The 13,422-nt window shown below is 37.9% G+C and overlaps 1 protein-coding gene and 1 non-coding gene across 3 annotated transcripts; both read left to right on the forward strand.

Moving 5' to 3' along the window:
• Positions 1-39: 39 nt before the first annotated feature.
• Positions 40-6,421, forward strand: LOC106920192 (ceramide synthase 2-like). Of its 2 annotated transcripts, XM_014991055.2 has the most exons (11): positions 40-435; positions 938-1,137; positions 1,797-1,914; positions 3,198-3,316; positions 3,446-3,503; positions 3,595-3,645; positions 4,122-4,214; positions 4,452-4,580; positions 5,063-5,172; positions 5,410-5,563; positions 5,698-6,421. In XM_014991055.2, exons 2-11 carry the CDS (start codon positions 971-973, stop codon positions 5,914-5,916), a joined length of 1,218 nt encoding a protein of 405 aa, XP_014846541.2. In that variant the 5' UTR covers positions 40-435; positions 938-970; the 3' UTR covers positions 5,917-6,421. The 2 variants fall into 2 exon arrangements, with proteins under 2 accessions (XP_014846541.2, XP_087871013.1); XM_088014887.1 differs by having other exon boundaries at positions 40-1,137.
• Positions 6,422-8,615: 2,194 nt separating this feature from the next.
• trnan-guu (transfer RNA asparagine (anticodon GUU)) lies at positions 8,616-8,689 on the forward strand. Its single transcript has one exon. It is a non-coding gene; the product is annotated as a tRNA-Asn (tRNA).
• Positions 8,690-13,422: the final 4,733 nt, after the last annotated feature.

A 13,422-nucleotide genomic window follows, 5' to 3' on the forward strand; every position in this document is an offset into this window, starting at 1 on the left:
ATAATAATAATAATAATAATAATAATTTTTAAAAAATTAATTTGTGCTTAATTGGGAAGAAGAAACCACTTATTTTTTTAAGATTTGGGAGCAAAGATCAACAGATGGCTTTATCTATACCAACAAAACATGGCCTTTCAATATAATCCGACCTAATGAATTGCCCAGCTTAACTCTTAAAACCTCGTTTCCCTTTAGTAGACCCAAACAAATGACCCGCCCTTTATTTTGAAATTTGAGCCCACCACTTCCTCTCACCGTGTCAGGCTTGACAGATGTGTCTGCCGTCCTGTTGTCGTCGACCTCGTCGGGATACAGCAGCACCGAGAGGCGCATCCCTCTGCAGACCCGACCAGACCTCCGTCTGAGCGGGTTTTTATGCTTCCGCCTGCAGGTTTGATCCGGACACCGCGTCCACAGAGCTACTGCTGACAGGTACGGTTCTGCTCTCCGGCCGTCTCTTTGAACGGGTTCACCCAACTTGGTGTCTCTCACTGTAAAAAATTAAATAAATAAATAATAATAAAAAAATGAATATGAATGTCCTCCTACTGCCTCGCTGGACCTTATTTAAAGTCTGATTGGACATCTAATTAAGATATTTGAAGTTTCTTTATTTAGTTAGCTTTTTTTTTTTTTTTTGGTTCTTTATAATGTTATGTTTTCAAACATTTTGTATCCTTTATAAATGCTTAATATATACTGGGAAGCTTTGGGCTGATTTGTGTACGGACATTTTTGTTGGTAATGAGAAAAACCCCATGCAGGAAATACTCGACATTATGCATAAGCTTCCACTGTTTAGTTACTGGACCAGAACTGTGGCATCACACCTGGAAAATAGAGTGAAGGTGACCTCTGGGGCTTTCTACCATAACAAATGTTGCAGACAAAAAAAAAAAAAGTCACGTTTGCTTATTGCATTTCTCTCCTGCAGACTCTTGCAGCTTGTCCACAGGAAGAAAAAAAAATGGATTTGCTTCCAGACTTGTGGAGACAGGAGTACTGGCTTCCACCTGGTGTGACCTGGAGAGACCTGGAGCAGCTGCCGGACTCTGAGAGACCTCATCCCAAGGATCTTCTGATCGCTCTGCCCCTCGCTCTGGGCTTTGTCGCAGTTCGCTGCGTGTTTGAGAGGTACAGCACCTCTGAGCTCGCTGTTCCAGAAAATAGAAATTTCAGAACCACCCAGTTTCCTTTTACGTTACAAGTTGTGTTTTATTTTGTTTTGTTTAATAATGTCACATAAAATCACAAAAAAAAATACATTTAAGCTTGTGTTTGTAATGTGATTTATTTTATTTTTTTAATCTCCACTGCAAGGAAAGTGTAAAGTGAGGCAGTGCAGCATGCACCTGCAGCATATGAGCAGGTGCATTAGTAGAGCAGGGCAGGCTTTGTTGTCATTAGGAAAACAAATCTTTAGAGAATACAGACAGAAACTATGAACGATTAGTTGTTGATTAAGTAGGGCTGCAGGTGTTTTAAACTTCTCTTTTCATTGAACAGGACTTGTTTGTGGTTACAGTGGTTGAGTACCTGCTGCTGCAACCAATACAGGGTGAAAATTAAGGCTTTGATTAACTGTCGCGTGTGTGTGTGTGTGTGTGTGTGTGTGTGTGTGTGTGTGTGTGTGTGTGTGTGTGTGTGTGTGTGTGTGTGTTGTTTTAGGACAGAAAGAAGCAAAGCATTTCATTGGCTTATTCCGCATAATTAAAACATCATTAACCCCGACTTCCTGCGCTCGTGACCCCACAACATTTGACAAACCCCTGCTTTGTTCTCTTCATCCACAGGTTTTTGGCCCCGCCCATCGCCAGCTGTCTGGGGGTGAAGAATAGATTGCAAGTGAGCGCCGCCCCCTCCCCTCAGCTGGAGTCGTATTACTGTCACAGGAGCAAACAGCCAACGCAGGTGAGTTTAAAAGGCTCCTGCATGTGGGCAAAATTGTTCACTGTGTACACCAGTTGATAAAGCGACTGCGTGATTGCATCCTGCTCTTCTCTCTGACATGCAGCTTCAGCATCAAGTCCATTAAGAACTTGCACGTCCAACTCAGGAAACGTTTGTTACAAACTAGCCCTGCTTAGCCTGCGTCACCACCCAAAGTCTGACGGGAAAAGTTACTGAAGCTTCCGAAAGCACTGATTTTGCAAAGCACTAAGTCACAGGGTTCCCCGTAATGGTGCTGAAGATCAGCTAGTACACGAGAGCATGCACACAGATAAAATTAAGGTTCTTATGGTTAACTCCATGTGATTAAAAAAAAAGAGAATGTACATTTAAGAGGGACGAGTCGGGGGAAGTATTATGTATTTTTCAGGCCCATAGTACTATTTTATACCCCAATCAAGTAAATATGTTGCCTTCAGTTGTTATAAAAATGCTGTATATATCAAACACAACTTAAAGGAAATTTAACTTTGCATGTCGGACACCTTGAAATTGATCTGTTTCTTTAAGAAGCTCCCACCCGTTCCGACACTCTCTTATTTTTCCTATATTTACTTTTCAAACACTTCCAGTGACTTAAAAAAAGAAAAGAAAGAAAAGCGATTAACGACAAATTTAGCAACTTTTTCTGTTATCAGAGATTTTACCGACACAAATAAATTGTATTGTAAGTAGAATATTTCATGTAGCCTAATGGTTTTTCTCTCAGATGTAAATAAATCCCCGCATTTGATTCACACAGTCACTGATTCACCTCTCCACTGTGTGGGCCTCTGATAACAGCCGTTTGGTTTTATCTGATATTATGCAAAACAGATTTATGTAGAGTCGGCTCAGGCAAAGTATTAATATGATCAAATTATTTCATGAAATTCATTTGTCGTTCTAAACTATCATGAATTGTTTTTAATTGTTTTGGGGTTTTTTTTTGTCTTGGCACAGTTCTAATGCTCAAAAAAGTCGATTTTGCATAACCGCCGCTCTACTAAAAAGTGGCCTAGCTGCAGTTTTAAGCCTTTGGCCTTGATTTCTCAGATGTTTATTTCACACGTCAACATTTCTTGGTAGTTGCTGATAGGATCTTGCTAAGTGAAGAAGCATAAGACCAACCTGAATAATCCCATTTCCTAGAAAACACGACCTGAGGGGGAAACATGTGCCGCAGTTACACCGACTGCCTCTTCCTCAGTGAGGATTTTGGATGGAGCCAGAAAATAATCCACAATTCAATCCTCTCTTTTCAGGTTGAACTTGTCAGCTTAATGGTGTTATGTGGAAAAACCCAGAGGCAGATTGAGAGCTGGTTCAGAGTTCGCCGGAACCAAGACCGACCCAGTCAAACCAAGAAGTTTGCTGAGGCTGCGTGAGTGCTTTTACTTTCTTAAGGCGATCTTTAATTGAGTTCCAGATCGTCTTCTATTGGAGTGTCGAATCTAATGCAAGACAAATCGGCCTGATCAAACATTTCTAATCTAAAGTTTTGTTTTTACAGTTGGAGGTTCTTCTTCTACCTATCAGCATTTGTAGTTGGACTGACCTCCTTAGTCAATGTGAGTTTAAATTGATGCAGCGTACATCTGAAATTTGTGTGCCACCCTACTTTGACTTGATCTCGTGTCTTTCTTGTCCTTCTGTGAACAGAGACCCTGGTTCTGGGATCACAGGGAATGTTGGAGGCTTTATCCTATTCAGGTGAAAACAGATAACATTTTACGTGATGGTGTTTTGCTCCAGATAGCTCACTGAGTTTGTGTTTTTGTATTTGTATCTAAAGATAAAAGTCAAATCTTCACATTTCTTCTGGCCTGTGGTTTGCTGCCTTACAGATAGTTTTTTTTTTTTGTCACACTAACATCTGTTCATCGAAGTAGAAGCGGTGTTACACCACAGCAGTGAAGTGTCCATATTCTGACTGATCTTAAAACAAAACTTAACATGTTGTCTTGTAATTACTTTTATACTTCAACATTTCTTCAACATGATAGGATAGTGGAATGTCTATTTTATCATGAGTTTTATCATGAATAAACTCTTCAGTATGTAATAAAATGCGCTGTATATTCAACGTCTAAAAAGGCAACTTGGGAAGTTTAAAGTTTGCCCTACTTTACCTTATTGTAAGCGTTTTTCAAGTATTCAAGTATTTGCTTGTTGTCACTCTGTCACAGCCCTTAGAGAAAGCTCATTTCTGGTACTACATGCTGGAGTTGGGATTTTATGGCTCTCTGCTCCTCCGGATCTCCGTGGATGTCAAAAGGAAGGTACAGACATGAACTGATTAATCACTGATTAATGCTGCATTTTCACTTTAGAGAGCTGCTGCCAAGTCTTGTGGCAGCTTCAATCCTGGTTACAGTTCTTGCTTCGCTCGCTTCATCTCCACATCTATCCACACTTGTTAATTAGTGACCAAAAATCTGAGTGCCTCTGTTGACATTTGAAGGTTATTCCTGTTTCTCCATGCTGACTCCCTTCGTCTATATGTTTGCCTCGACCAGGACTTTAAGGAGCAGGTGATCCACCATTTAGCGACCATCTTCCTGCTCGGTTTCTCCTACTGCGCCAACTACATCCGCATCGGCACCTTGGTCATGCTGCTTCACGACTCGTCTGACATATTGTTGGAGGTGACTGCGCTGAAAATGAAACGATAATTGTTCCCTCTAATGTAGGCCGATCAAATTTGAATAAACCGACAGCCTAATTTAATCAGGCTCGTAATCAAAGGCTCAATCTGCCCTTTAGGCTGTTCTCAGAAAAAGATCTGCAGTCAGATCTGTGTTGTAGCCGGTAGGAAAGTTGCATAAAAATCTTGTGATTTTGATATTTAAAAATCACATAGGGTTTTTAGGTTTTTGATTAAAGGAAAGGGTTTTGCAGAAGAAACAAAGTTAGAATTTAAATCTAAGTTGTATAGGATTTATAGAATGATTAAAAAAAACTCCATGCTGACAACATATAGAGTAAGTATAAGTTTCGCATCTGTTGATCTTCATTTTTCGTTTATATTACGCTCATTATTTGTCCTCGTAATCCTCAGTTATTACTTGTCATGGAGATGTGGGGTTAATAAAGTTTGTAACGTAGTAAAAACTCCTCCTTTTTACAGTCGGCTAAGATGTTCAACTACGGCACCGGCTGGAGGAAGACATGTGACTCTCTGTTTGTTGTGTTTGCTGTGGTCTTTCTTGTGACCCGACTGGTGATTTTCCCCAGCAGGTAAGAGTTTGTTTTAATAGCACTGCAAAACGTGAGGATTTCAGTGTATCAGAATAGTATTAGTCTCCCTTTTAACCTTTTTATATATTTTGTATTCTTACAATCACAAAGCTCAACTCATTTAAACTGGACATGATGTGATAGACCAACACTTTGTAGTATATAATTGTGAAGTGGAAGAGAAACGTTAGGTGGTTTTTAAATTGCGTTACAATACTTTGTTTTTGATTCTTCCAGAATCATTCGAACCACCCTGCTCCTGTCCATGGAGGTCTTTGAGCCTTTTGCTGGCTACTACTTTTTTAACATCTTGCTGATGGTGCTGCAAGCTCTTCATGTATTCTGGGCTGTGCTAATCTTGCGCATGGTCTACAAGTTCCTGAAAGGCAAGGTGAGAGACCCCACAGTGGTGGTTGAACTAGGGATAGCATTTCTGATTTTATTTTATTTATTTTTTTATCCAAGATTCAACAAGCTCCATATTTTTGTTATTCAGAGTTAACCCTTTGTATTTACTTTCTACAGCTGGAAAAAGATGAGCGCAGTGATGAGGAGAGTGAGGCTGACTTGGAGGAGGAGGATAAAGCAAAAGAAGAAAAGACGGATCCAGGAGGGGATTGTTACTGGGAAAAAAGTAAAGAAACTCTGAACTCCAAACTGTCCGCGCTGACCAACAGTTGTGTCCTCAATAACTTGACCCACCACAGATCCTCTGTGGCTAATAGAGCACGTAAAGCTCAGTAAAGATTTAGTTTTATTTTTATGACTTATTTTTATCCATTTAGCTTTGTACAGAAAACAATGGACTACGAAGATGCTATGAAAATGTAGCTGGTTGTAGCGCTCATGTTGTAATATAGATAATTTTCTTATATGACACCTCCTGTCCTTTGGTTTCTCCTGAACACACTAACAGAGATGGTTCTTTTGCCTGTCTTCTTCCACAAAGACGACTAGTCTGTTATGCTTCTGCTGCACAACTCAGCTAATAATTGTTATATGGTTGGAGAAGAATGTATTTTTCATAAAAATGTTTAAAATGTTACTTTTAAGACCCACTCCAGTTCATTTAGGAATGTGACAGACTGACAAAGAGATTAATAGAATCTGACCATATTATTTTATTATTTATTTAAAAATATTCAAAATCTACTGAAATGCAGCTTAATTTTTCTATGACATTTATTACAGTACTTTGACTTTGTAAAATAAATGAAACCATGAAACACTTTCATCTCACAAAGACAAACTGTAACATATACTTTGGTCATCTGTGTAACACTGATGTATTGTTTTTGATGTTTAGAAATGATACAACAGCTTCACAAACACACACTGTATATGCCTGTAATAGCAGAATTATAATTTATAGATACTATGGTAAAGAGACACAAAAAAAACATGATAGCAGAGGATGGTTTCGATCCATCGACCTCTGGGTTATGGGCCCAGCACGCTTCCGCTGCGCCACTCTGCTGTGCCCGGGAGCACGGAGCCATGTCGTATTTCTAACCAGAGCAGAGTTGTATATTTACAAGTCTTCTTTTTAATGCACATTTTGTTGTACTTTATAACATTTTCGTCTAAGTGAAAAAGCAATGGCGTTTTTGGCATAGACATAATATAAGAGTAGACCCCGCATTGGCCGCTCCGGCGCAGGAAATACGGCGGCCATCTTGGAGCGGTATACCCTCCTACTTTGCTCAATCAAAACAGCAGAAGATGCCTCAGCACTGAGGGATATTGTTGTTCGGATCTATGGATTATTGATGTGAGGGCTCCACAGACAACATTTCACAAGTAAGATGGACATATTATTGTGTATATATTGTGATTAGAATATTACTTTACTGTATTTATGTCCACCGGCGAGATACCAGCTAATATTAGCTACAGTGCTTGGTGTAATACGGGGTTCAGCCCCGCTATGAAGGCTAACTGAGATTCCGTTAATCCAAAAAAAATTAATTATTCTCTAACATTGACTTAGATTATCTGACACAAGGGCCTATATTAGAAAGGAAACAATATAACACATATTATAAAACTTATATTGTGTGTTATAACATTCACCGGCAAAGTTTACACAGGTGGTAAAGACTATTATTTATATTCTTTGACTCTGTCAAAAGTAACATCCTAAATCTCCCGTTTTTGTTTTGAAAGTTTCCTAAAGACACGATGTGAGGAAGAAGAGGGAGAAATCTATAAAGAGAGACAGATTCACTGCAGCACGGATGAATTGACTCGTCGGCTGAAAAACATAAACATATATAATTCACTATATATTATTCACTATTAATCATTATTTATTTGTGTCATTATTAATCTTTATTTATTAGTGTTTGTATAGTTATATAATGATATTACTAAATAATTTATTAAATAAATTATGAACGGCTGTGTGCTTTGTAATATGCTCTTCAAACTCGATATCAGAATATTCCATTCCTATTCTATTGTTATAGCCACTAAGCATATTTAAATATGATGAACTATGTATTAAAAACATACTTAAAAAATACAATTGTTTATAAATGTTGCTTTGATAGATGTTTGAATATGGTTTCCAGTAACAAAAAAGTGTGTCATGATCGATTAAATGCGCTGATACGTCATTTTTACTGCTAAACACAACGCTGAGTAGAGTGGTGTACCGCTCCAAGATGGCCGCCCTAATCTCGTCAGCGACAATAGGCGAGAGCGGTCCATGAGGCGTCTATCCTTATATTACGTCTATGGTTTTTGGTGTGACGCAATTAGCTTGTTAGCATGTGAGGCACACAAGCTAACACTAGCTTAGTTGAGTACGGATACGTGAAGCTTCCCCAATGCCTCGCTTTATATCTGCGATCCCACATTTCTTGTTGGTTTTTGCTAGTCAATTGTGAATCGTTTGATTTATTAACTTTTTTTCACTTAAGTAAACGCCTATTTCACGTTAGACAGTGGCCTAAGCAAGGCGCTATTTATTCGGTGACGCTAAAATCGTCTACTTAATCAATGTCAGTTGCTGAAAATATGCAGAAACATCCATCTATTTTCTTTACACCCTTGTCCCTCAGTGGGGTCGCTGGTGCCTATCTCATCTCCAGCTATCGTTCCGGGCGAGAGGCAGGGTACAACCTGGACAGGTCGCCAGTCTGTCGCAGGGCAACACAGAGACAAACAACCAAGCACACTCACACCTAGGTGCAATTTGGAGAGGCCAATTAACCTAACATGTTTTTGGACTGTGGGAGGAAAGCGCATGCACAGGGAGAACATGCAAACTCCATGCAGAAAGACCGGGGACGGGAGTCGAACCCAGACCCTTCTTGCTGCAAGACAACAGCTCTACCAACTGTGCCACTGTGCAGCCATGCAGAAACAAAAACATTTCTGTAAACGTCTCGTCTGGTTTCCAGTGTTCAATTATAGCTAACATTATAACCTGTGCGGCTGTCTCTGTGGCGCAATCGGTTAGCGCGTTCGGCTGTTAACCGAAAGGTTGGTGGTTCGAGCCCACCCAGGGACGCAGCGATTTTGTTTTTCTGTTTACTATTCAGCTAGTAGACATGAGTTTTCTTGTGTCTGTCAAGATCAGGACAGGTGTTCTGCCTATCTGTCATACCTGTATATCCAGCATACTTTATGGTAATACGCATGCGCACATCGATGTTACGCCACATACTGCTTACTCAGCAGATTTCTTATAAATCCGACATACCTGTAGAAGTTTCATTTTGTGTGTTTTATTTCTCAGAGGTTTACGGTAAATTTTAATTAATTAAGCTGCTATGTTAATCAAATATATTAACATAAATGACTTGCTGTTTCCAATATCGTTACCATACTGTAAACAAGATAGTCCCGTTTAGCGTCACTATTATTACAAATACTGTTTGACCACAATTTTGGTGTCCCGCGGGATATTTTGTCCCTATAGCTAATCTACCTTTTTAATATTTTAATACCTCTTTAGAAAACTGCACATAATATGTCCTAAAAAAGCACATGAATAACGCTGGATGCTGACCGAAGCTGATAGGCAACAAGCAGAACAACACCTCTTTCTGGACACTGCATGGAGATAACTAGATTTTTCTTTTCTTTTTATTTATTTACCGTAAAATTCTGAGAAATAAAACACACAAAATTAAGCTTCTACAGGTATGACGGATTTATAAGAAACGTAACATCGACGTGTGCATGCGCATTACCACAAGGTATGCTGGATTTACGAGGTATGACAGATAGTCAGGAACACTGTTGCACATGACCTCACGACAATCTTAAGTGATGCTATTTATTTATTTTTATAACATTTTTAACCCTTTGGTGTGTTGCTGTTTGGATTGTTCATCTGACAATTATTATTAAAGAATATATATAGATAGATAGTTGTTTATTTTTATATATATATATATATATATATATATATATATATATATATATATATATATATATATATATATATATATATATATATAATTAAAGAATAATAATAAAGAATATTAAAGAATATATTTAGATAGATAGATAATTGTTTATTTATATATATTTATTTGTATTATTATTATTTTTATTAAAGAATATATTTAGATAGATAGATAATTGTTTATTTATTTATATATATTTATTATTATTATTATTTTTATTAAAGAATATATTTAGATAGATATTTATTTATTTATATATATTTTTATTAAAGAATAATATTAAAGAATATAGATAGATAGATAGATAGATAGATAGATAGATAGATAGATAGATAGATAGATAGATAGATAGATAGATAGATAGATAGATAGATAGATAGATATTTGTTTATTTATTTATATTTATATACATATATTATCAGTAAACATACATATACTACAAATAGATTCATATATAGATATATATAGATATCTACATATATATCTACATATCTATATATATATATATATATATATATATATATATATATATATATATATATATATATATATATATATATATATATATATATATATATATATATGTATGTATGTATGTATATATATATATATACACTGCTCAAAAAAATAAAGGGAACATTTCACTTTAATTTTGTGTGTGGCTCCAAATCCAGGCCTCCATTGGTTAATAAATTTGATTTCCATTGATGATTTTTGTGTGATTTTGTTGTCAGCACATTCAACTTTGTACAGAACAAAGTATTCAATGAGAATATTTCATTCATTCAGATCGAGGATGTGTTATTTGAGTGTTCCCTTTATTTTTTTGAGCAGTGTATATATCAGTGCTCAGGGACTGAGCAGCTCATATATATATATATATATATATATATATATATATATATATATATATATATATATATATATATATATATATATATATATATATATATATATATATATATATATATATATATATATATATATGAGAGCTGCTCAGTGCCTGAGCACTTACCTGTGTGTTTGCCGGTGCTAATGATCCATCTGCCGGTCCCTCCATGTCCTCATGCCAGCACACCCAGCCTCCATCCCTCCATCTCTGCGTCTTCACTGTTCCATGCGGCCAATCGGTCACCCACCTCTGGCTCTTTAGTAGTCCAGTCTGCGCTGTTGCAAGGGTCCGGACAGGCCACAACTCCTTGACGATGACTCCATGCCGGTCGTGTTCCTCCCACTATCTTCTTGATCAGTTGTCACTCTGACCCCAACACTGTACTCATCCTGTCCTTCTGTGGCCTTTTCATAGATGAAGATGTACCCATTTCTGCAAATGTCAACTCCACAGTCGATATCTGCCAGTGATACCCACTCATCCTCTGCCTTAAACACCAGCTCTCCACACATTAGATATGTGTAAAGGCTGCTGGTGTCAGACGTTGTTGCCTTTTTCAAGCAAATAACTGAGGACAGATGGTATATCTGACTCCCAGTTTTTACAGGCACTTCAAGGGCTGGGTCAGGTATCACAGGATGTCTGATATCGTCTGGACTGTCTGGCCATGGCAGTATCAGGGTCATCACATCCGTACCATTTAAAAAGCTATCGTTCTTTGTGTCGGAGTTGCAGGTGCCACAATTTTCTGAAGTCCTTTCCCAATATCTACATAGAAGACTACATGTTGTGTCATCTTCTTGTTCCTTAGGAAGAGGAATGACAGGACCAAGGGTTTGGATAATTTGTGAACTCTTCTGACATTGTTCACAACAGTCAACTGTGTACAGTTTACAGTCTGTGGTGATGCCAGACTGGGCCAGATAATGCAACATGTAAAACATCAGGACTCCTGGCTTTTCCTGATGTTTTACATCCCTGATCTGCAGAGTGTCTAGGAGTTCATTCTGAACTGCAAACAGTTCATGTGGGGGAAAGTCTCTGCCTGGATGGTGGATTGCTTCAGAGAAAAAGTTTGCAAACAATGGTGTCTCTGCAAACAGATCTGCAATCTCCTCGGGAAACTGAGCCACAAACCTTCTCACAATGGTCAAATTCATGATGCTTTGCGTGGCGGCATTCATCCAGCAATTGAAAAATGAGTTGGAAAATTTACAGAAGTACATAGCTGGATCAAGATTTACATCCATCTGGATGAAATCATCTGTGTCACTTTGATTTCCATCTTCAGAGTTTTCTTCTGAAGAAGATTCCTCTGACGACAAAAACTCATACACGTCTCCAAAATGTTCAGACACATTTACAGCATTTGAGCTTCCCAAACGACCGTCCTCATCCTTAGAGGACGCATCCAGTTCTTCAGCATCCATGCTGTAAATATGGTCAGGATCATTTTGAGAGTCAATGTCTGAGCTTTCTTGATCAGAAAAGCATTCTTCTGATGAGGAATACTCTGAGATTTCATCAAAATGTGACTCAGGAGTCCCAGCATCTTCTTTGTTAAAGGAAACATCACCGTTTGTAGCGTCCATGATCTCAGAAGGGTCTGTGGAATTTTGAGTTCCATCTACAGAGTTTTCTTTTGAAGAAGAAGATTCCTCTGCCAACGAAAAGTCATACACTTCTTCAAAATGTTCAGACACATTTCCAGCATTTGAGCTTCCCGAATGACCGTCCTCATCCTTAGAGGACGCATCAAGTTCTTCAGCATCCATGATGCAAATATGGTCAGGATCATTTTGAGTATCATTGTGTGAGCTTTCGTCATCAGAAAATCGTTCTTCTGCTGAAGAAAACTCTGAGCTTTCATCAAAATGTGACTCATCAGTCTCAGCATCTCCCAAATCCTCCTCGATGGTTTCTTCCTCAACTTCAGAGGAAGCATCCATGTCTTCCGGCATGATCTCCTCAAAACCAAAGTATTTCCATCTGTTGTGGTCTTTGCTTTCCACTAAAAGTCCTTGGTCTTGTACCGAATCATCTCTGTGTTCTGAGTTTTCTTCCACGACATCCTCAAAACCAAAGTATTTAAAACGGTCGTCAGCAGGTCTCGCGTCTGGAATATCTTCATCCCTAGTCTTATATCCCAGGAGTTTTTCAACTCCCTTCGTCACAAGATAGCCGAGGCCCCAACCGATCGTAAGAAGCATTTTTACTGCTCTGGAAATACTAAAATCACTCTCTGAAATTGTCTGTCTCGAAGTGTTCTTCCTCCAACCAAGTTGAAAAGCAAACTGAGGATTTTTGTATTCCAAATTATGATAATAATCTTTTGAAGCTTTATGACATCATCGATGAGAACATCGATGACACGATGATGCCTAACAACCACTGTCAGGTTGGTTTTTAGTTGCTATGGAAACAGAATGTATGATGTAAGACCACTGTCAATTAAAAATCCATTCGTAGACATCTAAATTCGTGAATGTAAGTCAATAAATGTGCATAAATTTAGGTTTTGTATTTGTCCTGTTTTCCAACTCATACATATGTGTAGAAATCAATTATTTTACCTATGAAAATACCCATAAATAAATAAATTAATACAAGTATTTTTGATAAATTTCTGAGAAATAAAACACACAAAATTAAGCTTCTACAGGTATGACAGATTTATAAGAAACGTATCATCGATGTGTGCATGCGCATTACCACAAGGTATGCTGGATTTACGAGGTATGACAGATAGTCAGGAACACTGTTGCACATGACCTCATGACAATCTTAAGTGATGCTATTTATTTATTTTTATTACATTTTTAACCCTTTGGTGTGTGTCATGATTGAATGAATTATGCCGATGTCCACTAGGTGGCGACCATGAGTTCATGTGAATGTATAAATGTAAAGAACAGAACAATAAAAGTAGAGAGTCTT

Source organism: Poecilia mexicana, unplaced genomic scaffold, assembly GCF_051168715.1.
Source record: "Poecilia mexicana isolate PSO_F unplaced genomic scaffold, ASM5116871v1 scaffold_17, whole genome shotgun sequence".
Classification (NCBI taxonomy): Eukaryota; Metazoa; Chordata; class Actinopteri; order Cyprinodontiformes; family Poeciliidae; genus Poecilia; species Poecilia mexicana.

Excerpts from the sequence above, each read along its gene's own strand:
- LOC106920192 (XM_088014887.1), top strand. The coding sequence starts at position 881 with ATGTTGCAGACAAAAAAAAAAAAAGTCACGTTTGCTTATTGCATTTCT. Across the intron at positions 1,138-1,796 it reads GTTCGCTGCGTGTTTGAGAG|GTTTTTGGCCCCGCCCATCG; the intron begins GTACAGCACCTC and ends CTTCATCCACAG. Across the intron at positions 3,646-4,121 it reads GGAGGCTTTATCCTATTCAG|CCCTTAGAGAAAGCTCATTT; the intron begins GTGAAAACAGAT and ends ACTCTGTCACAG.